This window comes from Oryzias latipes, chromosome 2, assembly GCF_053564925.1.
Source record: "Oryzias latipes strain Hd-rR chromosome 2, Olatipes_Hd-rR_3.1".
Lineage (NCBI taxonomy): Eukaryota > Metazoa > Chordata > Actinopteri > Beloniformes > Adrianichthyidae > Oryzias > Oryzias latipes.
The window spans coordinates 45,262,186-45,275,951 of NC_136238.1; the positions used below are offsets into that span (position 1 = coordinate 45,262,186).

The 13,766-nt window shown below is 41.1% G+C and overlaps 1 protein-coding gene across 3 annotated transcripts in view; it reads left to right on the forward strand.

The window, feature by feature from the left end:
- The first annotated feature begins 7,834 nt into the window (after nucleotides 1-7,834).
- LOC101169930 (uncharacterized) overlaps nucleotides 7,835-13,766 on the forward strand; it is an 85,373-nt gene continuing 79,441 nt past the window's right edge. The window contains exons 1-10 of one of the 3 annotated variants that reach the window (XR_013653042.1): nucleotides 7,835-7,894; nucleotides 8,194-8,356; nucleotides 8,500-8,597; nucleotides 9,208-9,355; nucleotides 9,470-9,613; nucleotides 9,700-9,816; nucleotides 12,486-12,554; nucleotides 12,643-12,741; nucleotides 12,845-12,927; nucleotides 13,004-13,086. Coding sequence is in view for 2 of the 3 variants with exons in the window: in XM_078940328.1 (XP_078796454.1) it covers nucleotides 8,216-8,356; nucleotides 8,500-8,597; nucleotides 9,208-9,355; nucleotides 9,470-9,613; nucleotides 9,700-9,816; nucleotides 12,486-12,554; nucleotides 12,643-12,741; nucleotides 12,845-12,927; nucleotides 13,004-13,086 (982 nt within the window). In the remaining variant the exon portion in view is untranslated. The remainder of the gene's footprint in view (nucleotides 7,895-8,193; nucleotides 8,357-8,499; nucleotides 8,598-9,207; nucleotides 9,356-9,469; nucleotides 9,614-9,699; nucleotides 9,817-12,485; nucleotides 12,555-12,642; nucleotides 12,742-12,844; nucleotides 12,928-13,003; nucleotides 13,087-13,766) is intronic. The other 2 variants (XM_078940328.1, XM_023963854.2) reach the window with 2 other exon arrangements.

Consider the following 13,766-nt stretch of genomic DNA (forward strand, 5'->3'; position numbering starts at 1 on the left):
TTATTTTTATTGTTATAAAAAAGAGTATATCTGCAGGCTCAAATTTAGAAATATGAGAGTTCAAGAATTATATTTAATTAAGATGGAAAATAGATTAATTGAATAGTAGTAATATGACATTTAGTTAGATAAATATGTAAATTTGAGATGTATTAACATTATTGAGTTTTATAGACGTAAGAAATTAAGCACTTAAATTATTTTTATCAGACACTTTGGTTAGCTCACTTTGATCTCTTTCATGTGGGACTTTGTCTTGAAGCGGATCAAACTGAAGGTGGGACTCCCAAAGCAAAGGTTCTGGGATGTTTGCTTCAGCTCTTTTTGTTTCTTTGCTTTGGTTGCAGAGACTTGGAGCTCTCTCTCCATGCAGATCAGCAGCTTCTATCTTCTATCCCGAAACGGAATCTGATGCCTCAGGCGTAAGATGCGCTTCTTTTTTCTTTTTCTCTTCAGGTCTCTGGTAGACTCCCTGAAGTTTTTCCCCATCACGGCAGGATGCGCCCCCCCTTCCTTTGGTCCTCTTTATCAAATCAGTCCCCGGTACCGTCAGTCACATGACTTACAGCTGACGTGTCCTTAATACAAAAACAAAAACCACAACAACATTTCTGAATGACATTTTTTCCTGAGGAAATAGGGCTTTACAGTGTTATGGGAAACAAATGTTTTTTGACACAGAATTTATCATAATGTCAATTCCTTTATTTAAAAACTTTTGTGGCTACAAGTGGACTTTTAGTGTGTGGTTGCAGACCTTTAAAGAGGATCAAACATCTGTTCCCTTTCTACCATTCCAAACCTGGATCTCCACCCTCATAGCCCGAGAAGCTCATAGAGAAAGACATGCTGGGACACTACTTAGAATGAGGAGGAAGGCATGGATTGTCAAGGGAATAATTCTTGCCCAAAAGGTCAAGTGCATCGTCTGCAAAAAGGCAAAAGCGAGAACCTGTCGGCAAATAATGGGGGACTTACCTGAAGAGAGATGAAGTCCTGCTGTACCAAAAAGGAAGTAACCATGGGGCATAGTTTCTGCTGCATGTGCAATCGAGCCATCCACGTTGAACTTGTAAACACGCTATCTACAGAGAGCTTCCTGCTCTTCCTGCAGAGGTTCACTGCCGTCCAAGGCCACCTCCAAAAAATCTGGTCTGACCCAGGCACGAACTTTATTGGATCAAAGCCTACACTAAAGGACAGGTATAGTTTCCTTAGAGAGCAAGACAAGACTAGAAGAATATGCCACCAGAAATGGGCCCCATGGACATGGGAGATCCACCCAGCCAATTCACCTCACAGAAATGGGGTAGCTGAAGCCGCTGTGAGAGTCGACAAAAGATTTCTGTTGAGTTGTCACAAGATAGGTTTTACTTTCAGCGAGTTCCTGACTACACTTCAGCCAGCTGCCAACCTCAGCAACGAAAGAATCATCAATGCCCGAATTCAGAGTCAAGAAGACCGCATAAAATCCATCAGTCCAAACACCTTGCTGCTTGGTAGAGCCTCATCGGTTGGAGACTTACAGTCCTTCGATTACATCACCTACCCCCTGAAGAGACTGGAAGAAATTCAAATCCAAGTCAACTACTTCTAGAAGTCCTGGATTCAATTCGCTGGTCCGAATCTATTCGTTCGTAGTAAGTGGCATTCTGCTGAAAGAAACCTCACTGTTGGAGATGTTGTTTGACTCTGTGACCAGAACGCATTATGAGGACAGTTCAAGCTTCCAAGGGTGGTTGGTGTGAATGCTTGTGAGAGAGGTGTTGTCAAAGATGTCTACGTTAAGGTCTCCCCAGGTTAAGGTAATTTGAGTGTGGTGAGGTCTCCAAAGCCGTTTTCTGTCACTGGAGGTTCTGAGTTGTCCAAGAGCTGCCAGGGCACCATCCTGCATCGAGACGTCTGATGCCTCATTGTCCTCTTGCCGATGGAGGATGAAGTCCAGAGAGACCAGCTCGCCTGAGGAGGTATTTTAGTGTATTGCCATAAGATGGAGTGGGAGGTGTCATGCTGATCAGCAGAGGTGTGGTTGTCTTGCTGTCTCCTGAAGTGCACAGGTAAAATGCACAGCGGTTACAGTTGAATTCAATTGAGGCAATCAGCACCTAAACTGGGGACAGTTTAAAAGGCGCTTTGCCGTGTCATTTAACACAACTGAGCTGGAGGACAGCAGCTCAGCTATGAACTTGAACTCAAACTACTGCATGCGTGGGACTTGATCTTAAAGGGCTACTGGTAAGATCAATGCTGGACTTTTACTGGTTGTCTTATTGTTGTATTGGGATAAAAGAAAGAAAAATTAATCAATGTTGTTCCTAAAAATGTGTGTATTGAAAATAATATACATACCTGTTAGCCTAAAATAAGAATATAATTATTTGTAAAAAATCTACCTAAAAGTAAAGGTAAATTGTATTTGTTAAAAGCTTCCCAAAATGTTACCCAGAGTTACTTGGTTGACAAATTGTTGGTTTAATTTTCACCTTAACTTACTCACCTGGTTTACCTTATGTTTGATAATTTATATACTTACATGTTTTATTTATTGCTCTGTTTCTGCTTGTTTAAAGTTTTTTTTTACCTGCTATCAACTGCTATCATAAGGCAGGTCAGAGCGGGGGTAGAACAGGTTAAGAAGATGAATGGAAGAAGGCCGGTCCGCTGTAGGAATATTCAATATTGTACTCCTTTTATTATTAGTCTGAACTATCTTTTATTTTGAAAAATCATCGGATCGAGTGCTAAATCAATCAATATAAATCAATCAATAATAAATATCGATATTTATTCAGCGGACCGGCCTTCTTCCATTCATTTTCTTGACCCGTTCTATCCCCGCTATAACCTGCGTGGGGCTCTTTGATCCTTGTGCTGCACTTGTGCCAGAGCACCCCGACTATCGTGTCAACCTGCTGCTATGATGACCATATTTTGCGCTCTCTGTGTATAAAACACTGAAGGGGCGCGAGAAAAAACGACTCTCAGCTGCAGAGGATGTGAACAGGTGAATAGGTGGAGAGGCGGGGGAGGGGCTTTGGCTTCAAACTCTTTTAGAGAGATGGAAACACGGGTGTCAGATATAAACGCAGCTTTCACTTTGAGAGTTGAAGCAGAGACTTTCTCTGGGATGATTTAATGGACTCAAACATGGAAAGATGATTACCATGCAGAACTCTTCATAATAATAAACCCGATCTCTCCACACTCTCTGTGTCTATCAAGCATTGATATACCCCTTGTGCTGTCCTAGGCACTTTGACATTAGTGGTGGGTCATCTAGACCCACTAGACAGTGCACTGAACTTTTTTCTTCAATGATTTGTGATCTTCACTGGTGTCCATGGATTAAATGAAATTGTTCCACCTGTATCCACCTTTGTCATGGTAAGGAGAACACGTCAATGGAAGGGGGGGGGGGGGGGGGGGTCATCAGGACCCCATAGGATAGCACAAGGGTTAAACAGACACTGCTCCATGTAGCGATCAGACCATACCGTTAGCTGGTAGCTCCTCCAACACGCAGCCGCAGTGTCAGGCTTTAAAGAACACAATTTCTAAGAGGCGGGGCGGCACACCCCCAACAACAAGTTAGATGACAGAGCCCGGTCCATTAAGCATCTCTACCGTTCACGGAGCTTCAGTACATAGAGCTCCAACAGCCACGCTGCCTAACTTAGTCCGCTATTATATATTCATGAGCGGAAAAAAAACATCAAACCAACCCTAAAACAGCCCAAATTATGCATACCCGCCCAAAGCCATTTTTACCCCCAAATTTAGAACCAAAACCGCCCAATTGGACGGAAAACCACCCAATCTGGCAACACTGCTGCTAGCTTCTCCTGTAGAAAAAACGTGCTCCCTCCACAGCTCACTGTGACGTTACTTTCTGTTAGGTAGTTAGCCGCTCAGCCCAGTGGAAATTTCAGAATAAAAGCACTTCCATTGCACCTTTACTTCCGTTGTGAGTTAATGTGTTGTGTTTTAAGTTTTGTGTTGTGAGTTAAACTGTTGTGTTGTGAGTTATTGTGTTGTGTGTTAATGTGTTGTGTTGTGAGTTAATGTACTGTGTTGTGTGTTAATGTCTGGTGTTGTGAGTTAATGTATTGTGTTGTGTGTTAATGTCTGGTGTTGTGAGTTAATGTGTTGTATTCTGGACCTTCTGGGCCACCATATCATTTGCATCAGCAACAATAATAAAACTGGTCAATAAAAACTTGAAAGAGTGCCACCCTGGGTCCAGTCTTGTCCCTTTGCAAGTGTGGGAGGAGCACATGGAGTTCATAGATAAGCTGCCGTCCTCCAGCTCAGTTTGTAACACTCAGTATTAAATTAGATTAAGTAAAAATATTTATATATTTGCAGACACCACAGTCATTGGCCTCATCCTAATGGTGATGAGACTGCATATAGAGGAGAAGTGGCGCGGCTAGTCCTCTGGAGCAGCCAGAACCACCTGGCAGAACCTACTTAAAACAGTGGAGATGACAGTGGACTTCAGGAGGAACCCCCCTACCACTCTCCTCCCCACTCACAATTCTCAACAGCACTGTCCCCTCAATAGATTCACACAGGTTCCTGGAGTCCACCATCTCACGGGACCTTAAGTGGACCGCTCACATTGACTTGCTCCGGAAAAAGGCTCAGCAGAGGTTGTACTTCCTGCGACAACTCAAGAAGTTCAACCTGCCTCAGGAGCTGCTGACCATCTTCTACACGGCAATAATCCAGTCTGTCCTGACCACATCCATCACGGTCTGGTTTGGTTCAGCTACCAGACACGACAGAAACAGACTTCAGAGAATTATTAGATCTGCTGAGAGGATTATTGGTTCCAGCCTTCCCCCCCATTCAGGACCTGTACCGATCCAGAGCCAGGAAGCGGGCTGGCAGGATCGTAAAAGACCCCTCGCATCCTGGTCACTGCCTTTTCAGCCTCCTCCCGTCAGGGTGGCGCTTTAGGACAATGCGCACCAAAACCACTCGCCACAAAAACAGCTTCTTCCCCCGAGCTGTCACTCTTTTGAACTCCTGACTCTGGACCACTCAAGGACACTGAACAACCACAGAAACTGTCAAACTGGAACTACTGCTGCTGCATTTTTGACTTTATTTTATTTTATTTCTTTATTTAGTTATGTCTATTTATTCACACAGCTACCTTATATCTACCTTCTTTGTATTATTTATCCTTTGGTTTGTCTTACCCCTCACACTTTCTATACCTTGCTAGTTTGCATGAGAGTGCAAGTAACTGAAGACAAATTCCCTGTACATGCGCTGTACTTGGTCATTAAAGCTGATTCTGATATTCAGGGTTCTCCTTTGTTTATCATATGTGCTTGTTTCTTTTTCTCCATTTACACTAAACAACTCCAACACAACACAATGATGTCTTTCAGTTACCTTGTTATTTTGAAATATACACATATATTTACAAAATCATCACCCTTAATTGTTAAAGTCTGTCAGCGGCCGCATCGCAAATAAATTATTTGCTGCATCGCAAATAAATACAGTTCCAATGCAGTATTCTTTATTAACAAATAACAGTAACAACTACATACTACCTATCTAACTAATGAACTAACTATGTAGGTGTTGTAGAATGACTGTGTGTGTGTGTCAGCGCGCTGCATGTGTAGGAGGAAGGAGGGCATACAAGTGTGTTGGGGGTGCGTGTTGATTCTTCTGCTCTCTAGCTGTACGCGAGTTTCACCTGTGCTCTCTGGTACAGACGTCTTCTCAGAATATTATATATTGCCCAGTAATAAACAGACTGCAGACACTGCCTGACAACCATGAAGAACACGGGGCTGGAGGCTTCGCCTTACAGACACTTAACGTTGTGCTGCACAAAATAGTTCCCAAACAAAACATGTAGTGATATTCATCGCACTCTTACATTTATCGTCACACCCCTATATCTGAGTCTGCTAAAAAGCACCACAACAGCAACATGGCTCAGAGTTTCGGTTCGGTATCCATCCCATGTAAAAACTAAGTATCACATATCTCATATCAACAAGACAAGCTGCCTCTAGCTGAAGTCTTCCTGTTGTTTTGTGTGGTGAGGCTCCGTGTTCTCTGCTACCAACTAGCTGTTGGATGTTGAAGTGGAAAACAAGAGTCAGATGCTGAAGCACGCTCATAAATAATTAAATAAATATCGCCCTGACCGCATTTTGAAATGATACAATTATCGGCAAATGAACTATCACAATATAGTGCAAAATCGATTTTTTCTAACACCCCTAGTAAATAGAGAAAAAGAAACGAGTACATATGACTAAGAAAATAGGGGATCCCTGATAAATTGTTTTGTAAGTACTCTCATTTAATGCTGAGTGTTACAAATTGTGAGGCGGCGAAAGGCTTTTTAAACTGTCCCCACTTTAAGTGCTGATCACCTCAATTGAGATCAACTGTAACCGGGGCGCTGAATTTTTCCTGTACGCTCCAGGACACAGCGAGACAACCACACCTCTGCTGAAGAGCGTGACACCGCCCACTCCATCTTGTGGCACTGCCCTGAAAGATTGTACCTCCTAAGGCAAGCTGATCTACCTGTACTTGATCCTCCACCGCCAAGAGGACGACGAGGCGTCAGACGTCTCGATGCAGGATGGTGCCCTGGCAGCTCTTGGATGACTCAGAACCTCCAGCAACAGAAACGGGCTTTGGAGACCTCACCACACTGAAAGCACCATAACTTGGGGAGACCTTCACGTAGACATCTCGAACAACATCTCTCTCATGAGGATTCACACCAACCACCCTTGGCAGCTTGAACTGTCCTCATAATGCGTTCTGGTCACAGAGCCAAACGACATCTCCAACAGTGAGGTTTCTTTCAGCAGAATGCCACTTACTACAAACGCAGTAAAGTCAGAAGCCTTTGTTTGATTTTAAATGCAGATCTTACCTTTGAAGCACACACAAACAAAGTTAAAAAGACTGCCTTAACGTCTTAGAAATATTTCCAGAGTGAGACCCTTTTTCTCCAAAGCCAGTGGTGAAATGTTAATTCATGCTTTTCTATCATCTAGAATAGGCTATTGAAATTTCGGCTTTTAAGAAAAATACCATTGGCTGCAGCTTGTACAAAACTCGGCTGAAGGCATTTTAACTAGAACCAGAAAGAAGGAGCCCATTACTCTGATTTTGAAATCTTTGCACAGAATCGCAGTCAGTTTAAGGTCAATTTAAAGTTTTTTTTTTAATAGTTACAGGAGTTACAAAAAAGATACAAAAGTTGGACTGGCCCCTCATATTTATCAGGTTCACTTTTAGTTTATGACCCTTCCAGACCCTCAAATCCACAGGTGCAGGTCTGCTGGTGGTCCCAAAGGTAAGAACTAACACCCACTGTGAGGCTTGATTTCAGCACTGTGGGCCTTGATTGTGGAAGAGCCTGAGGATGTGAGGGATTCATCCAATGTGGAGGTTTGAGGAGAAAAAAATTTAAAAGCCTGTAAAGCTTTCACATAGTTTTTACTTGTTCACATGTTTTCATTTGATTTTATAAATCTTATTAATAATTAATTTGATATCTTTTGATTGTACTGGTGGGATGTGTACAAGTTTATGTCTTTATTTATTTATTTTTTATTATTATCATTAGTATTGTTTTGACTATGTTTACTATTTTAACTACTATTTTTTTAAATCTAACTAATATCTATTTTATTATGGGAAGCACTGCTCTGTAGCAGGAAATGTGCGGTTTAAATAAAGTTGAATTGAGTGGCCCTCCTAACCTGAAGGGGGCAGCACTTCCGTTAGTGGTTTCTTTCTCCCTTGACGAACACAAAGCAGCATCAACTTCCGGTCAACAGTTAGCTCGCTGTCCGTTCAACATTTCTGCTCAGGGATTTACTGCACATTTCGCTGAGTTAGTAAGTTCTCTTTAAAAAGTTTTAAGCGTTATCATTTTGTGTCCGTGCTTGCACTCAAATGTGTAAACATGATGTGACTATTATGACGAGCTATCAGGAAAGCGATAAATAAACTAGGATAACATGCTAACATGTGTTTTGTGCTTGTATGCATTGCATCCTCCTCGTGAAGCTAACCTAATCAATACAACTTCTTCTTGTGACTAGTAGCCCTTTTGTGAAGAGAAGCGTTTTATATAATTCAAGTGAGTAAACTGAATAGAACAAACTTCCTGTACTCATGTATTTTATGTAGTAAGTTACCGGGTTATGCTGTGATGTCGGCGAGCTCCAAGAGGAGACGAGCCTCCTCTCCCTGCAGCAGCAGCGCTGCCAGCGGAGGCGCGGATTTGGACGATGCCTCGACTCCTGGGAGAAAAAGAAAGAGAACTTCAAATATTCCTCCCCCTGTGGATACAGTAAGAACATCTTCAACAGCTTTATGTTTCTGTCTTTTTATTATATATATAATATATAAAAGTTTTTAGGGTTCTGCTAGTGCTACGGAATGCATGAAAGTACATTTAAGGGCTGAATTCTAATAATTGTGTTTTTCTTACAGATTGCTGTATGTCATGAACTGTTCCACGCTGTCAGGGACTATAAGGATGACCAGGGGAGGCAGCTTTGTGAGGTTTTCCTTCGGGTACCAAAGAGGAGGTATGGTGACTGATTATCCCTGATTGTCAATGTTTTTGCAACACAATTTAGAAATGGCTACCAACATCCTGCTGAGAACTAAGGATTATTTTGATTGTCAACCAATCTTTGTACACTTTTTTAAGTCGTTTTGTGTGTGTGTGTGTGTGTGTGTGAAAAGGGCAGCCCCCCCCAGCTTTACTTAAACATAACTGCACCAAACAAAAGACTACACAGAGTGGGCCTGAACACAAAACTACAAGGAACTACACAGTGCAACACAAACTACACATCAGGTGGATTAGAGCACCAAGCTGCAGTGGGGGCAGTTGGAGCAGAGCTCCCCCCTCGCAGGCCGGAGGTCCACATGGTGCTTTAAACAGCAGGTTTTACTTGCTGCTTTAGAAATGTGGTATTTTTAAAGGCTTTCTGTCTCTTGTATAAGAGGGGGGGCGTCTTCAACTGAAACACCTAAAAAGACCCTTTTCCAAGACATATTCTGCTTCATTTCCATCCAGTTGTGTTGTTTTTCTGTGTATTTCAGTCTTCTTTAGCAGCAGTATCAGCAGTGTTTGTGTTTCATACTGAGTCATTCACTGACTCCTCTTCTTCTTTGGTTTTATTGGTTTAGGAATCAGCCTGATTATTATGAAGCAGTTTCCCAGCCCATCGACATGACAAAAATCCAGAACAAGCTCAAGTCTGAGGAGTATAACGATGTGGAGCAGCTGACTGCCGATTTCCAACTGATGTTCAACAATGCCAGATCCTTCTACAAAGTATACAAATGACATTTATTCTTTGTACTTGCTGCATTTTTCTATTTCAAGTGTGTGTTTCAAGCTAATCTTGGTCGTGTTCTCTTTCATTCATCCTTTCTAAATCTGATTTAGCCTGACAGTGAGGAGTACCAAGCAGCATGTAAGCTGTGGGACGTGTATCTGCAATCAAAGAATGAGTTTGTGCAGCCTGGAGATGGAGAGGATGAAGATGAGGATGATATAGAGGAGAATCCATGGCTATCTGCTGAAGAAGAGGCAAGTTCTCTGTGGTTCTCTTTTTTTCAATCTAAAGATGAACTTTGAAATTCTTTGCTGAGAGACATTCTGACGATCTGTTTTAGACCCCAGGCAGCAGTCTGAAGGAGGTTCTTGAGCAGCTTTTGGAGGCGATCGTGTTCCACACCGATTCCTCGGGGCGATGTGTCAGCGAGTTTTTCCAGAAACTGCCTTCGAAAGTGGTACGTTTTTATAATTGTATATTTCTTTGCAACAGCAGAGCTGGAAGTGTTGTCCAGAAAAGAAAATTAGCGATTTTTTACATTCCAAATTTAGTTTTTGATTTTAATTATTTCCTCCCTGCTTTTACTTTTTCTAACAAAAATGACAAGTGATGGAATATGTTTAACAAAAACTCTTTTATTGCAACATCTCCTTTGGAAATGGTCTCTTATACAAAGTCAATTCAAATACAAACTGTAAAAATGTTTGCAGACCAAACAGCTTTAAAAATAAGGGGAGAAAATGGTTGTCCAGAGGCAACCTGGCAAGTAAACTTGGTTGTCCTCCCCAATTTTTGGTTGTCCTTGGATACCAATATTCAACAACAACGAAACCTACTCAGATGTCAGTACTTACATCTTTATTTCTTCTATACATCCAATATCAACTGCCTCTTATGATGGACATTTAAAAAACTCTTTAAATATTAAAAACAAACATTTTACTAAATATCGAAGCATCTGGTTACACAAAGTATTGCCAAACTAAATTTTTTTGTGTGTTTTTGGAGACCTCTAGTGGTAGCACCAGGTAGTGTTGTTCAACACATATTTAAATACAGGTAATCTGTATTGAAAAGTACAGATGTAGAAACAGAAAGGATTAGCTAGCATGCACACACTTCGTTTGTCAGTGGAAAGAATTTGCTGCATACGTCTCAATTCAGAGGTTGCCAAATACTAACCATTGAAACTGGAAAAATTGTGGAAAAATACCAAAATGTTGAATAAAAGACCAGGTTGTCACACCATCAGGTTCATTTTGGTTGTCCTCCGTGAAATCTGGTGGTCTCGGACAACCGGATAACCGCTTATGTCAAACGCTACAAAGCAGCAAATGTTTTGGGAGCTACCGCTAGCTTGAGCATCTCATAAAGAGAAATACTAGAACGACTCGGCAGAACATTTCTGGGAGCAGCTGCCTTGAAACGGACTTAGCTGCATTTGGTTTGATGCCCCAAGTTTGAAGTCACAACCAGAGACCAAAATCTCATTTTTTACTCACCAGACGAGATGACTGGCATCATCATGAAAAGATCAGATAAAAACAACCGTTTTTTTCTAAGGAATTGCTGTATTGATTTCTAACCAGTCTTTGCTTCTGCTTTTGGGATTTTCATGCCGTCTATGAAAAATTGGATTTTCCATCCTAAATGAGTTGTTTGTGTTTTCCTGCTGAAAAACGTCCCCATGTGAAGAGGGCTTTGGGTCTGTAGTCTGAACCAGCTGGAAAGATTCAAACCTGCTGAGAAAACAAAGAGACATTTACTGAAGGGGGCAGTACTTTTTCCTAATTCTGCCTCCAGTTGATTCATTTTTACATGAAATCCCAACAAAAACAGTCTAAAAACAGGACCATGCTTTGGATTCTGACAATGACAGTATAGATGCAGCGCTTTCAGCTGAACCCTGCCTCTTTAATGTAACAAAGACACGTCTTTTACAGGTTATGTGAAAGTTCTATAAATTTAATTTGTTGCATATATCTGCCACGTCGTACAGTCTGCTCCGTGAAAACTATATATGACTTCAAACCGGTCCATATTTACTTTTTTGTCGTACTGCATTATGGTATTGATAAAAGGTTTGTGGTAAAAAAAAAATGGAATTGCTAAGATGAGCACTCTGGACCTATTGTTTTGGCCTTTTGATTCGATTTGAAGCTCATTGAATTGCTCCATAATCCCACTTGTTAGTGTAAAGTAAGGCTGGAAGTCTGTTATAATAGGAAAATTTCATAAAGTTTATTCTTTTGCAACAATTTGATGTATAGCTGTGTCACAATGTTCATGCATTCATTCGCCAGAGAACATGCCCACTCCTCACAGAAAGGTCCCCTGTTTTTAGGACTTGAACCAGGGGCTTTCTTTCTGTGAGGCAAGAGTGCATACCACTGCACCACTAAGCAGCCTGTGTCACAGTGTCCTGAACCCTCGTAATTGCTTATTTTAATTCATTTCATGTGTGCTTTGTAGGCTTTTGAAAGGAATTATAGGTCAAAAATAATTGCCATCAAAAATGGATTAATTACATGAATTTATTATAGGTCACAAGAAATTAATAGCACAAATAAATGAATAACATGACAGCACTTAAAAAATAGACACATTCCTAGATATGCGCTGTTGGAAAAACGAGGGAGTTTTTTTCTAGTATAGGTTGTTCTTTAGCTTTTAAAAAAAATGAGGCAGATGTGGCGGCAGTGGCTCAGGTGGTAGAGCAGGTCGCCCAATGACCGAAGGGTCGGCGGTTCGACCCCCAGCCAGCTGTTGTTGTGTCCTTGGGCAAGACACTTCGACCTCCTTGCCTCCAGTGTGGCTGAGGCTACATCAGTAGCTACTATCACTAAGAATGAATAATGGACACACTGTAAGCGCTTTGAGCAACAAGAAAAGGCGCAGATAGATCTAAGCCATTATTATTATTATTGTATTATTATTATTATTATTAGGTGTGCATACAAGATTTTTCTTCCCACTATTGAAGGACTAAAGTACAGTCCCTCTTTACACCTGATTTGCTTCGCTGTAGTTCATGATTGGTAGAATGGTGAACTTCTTTTATGTGGGTTTATCTAGTGACTTTTCACTATTGTTCTTTATTTGTTGCTTTGTCTTTTTTGAATCTAGCAATACCCAGACTACTACGCTATTATAAAGGAGCCAATAGATCTGAGAATGATTGCTCAGAGAATACAGGTACTTTTGCTATTTGTGGTTTTGCATCTTTCAGAGAACAGTAGAATTGTCGACTCCTAACTAGTGAATTGTATTTTTGTTTCTTTAGATTGGACATTATAAATCTATCAGTGCTATGACGAAGGACATTGACCTCATGACCAAAAATGCCAAGACTTACAACGAACCAGGATCTCAGATTTTCAAGGTCAATCTTTTTCTTCTTATGATTTTTTTCGAACAATGTATCACTTTAATTTGAAGTTTGTAGGACGTGACACCTTTATAACATTTACTTGGTCTTTTACCAGGATGCTAACACCATAAAGAAAGTATTTATCCAATTAAAGACTGAACTTGAACACGCTGAACCTACATCGAGCGTCCTCATCAGGTAGGGTTTAGTTATCACTGGTATCAAACAAAGTCTACGATTTTAAGAGGATGTTGTTTCTATCCCGAAACCGAAGGTCTGGACAGGGGGGCCGACTCTCCAGCAGTACTGTTGCTCTTCAATATGGCTCAGAAAGTGAGGAAGATCCTGTGCTTTCAGGTAGGTTTTGGTCATTTCTGAGCCAGATAAACTGTAAAAGTCATTGCCATTTTGTTGTTTGTATGCAGGCAGACCCAGTCCAATAAAAATCATGTTTTGTTTTTTAACATGTTCTTGTGACATTTTTCTCATGATGGAGGACATATATTAAGAAGTTAAGGTTAAAATTGTATTTCTGATTTCATTTTTAATTCAGTTCTTTGTGAATAAAAGGGAATACCGTATATTCCAGACTATAAGCCGCTACTTTTGTCATACGCTTACAGCCCTGCGGCTTATTCAATGATGCCGCTAGTTTATGGATTTATTTGACGGCCGCCAGGAGCGCTCTTTCAGTCTCGGAGCGGAGGCTGAATGCATGATCCAACTTCCAGCATTGACCCTATTTGTTTTAGACAAACCCACAAGCAGCCAATCAGCATGGACCTCACTTCAGCTCTAAGGCCCCTCAGTCATGGTTCAACAAAAAGAAACACCCATGCCCACAATCCTTTGGTGCCATTAGACCCAACGTGCACATGATCGCCACTACAATATGACGGAGCTTTCAAGTTAAAAGCAATCGTTAAAAGCAGCGTGAAAAATCCACCGTGACAAAAAAAAATCACTCTTACGCACTCCGACACTGTGTCAGATCCACATGGTTTATGATTATGAAAACGTCAATATGGAATCAGAAA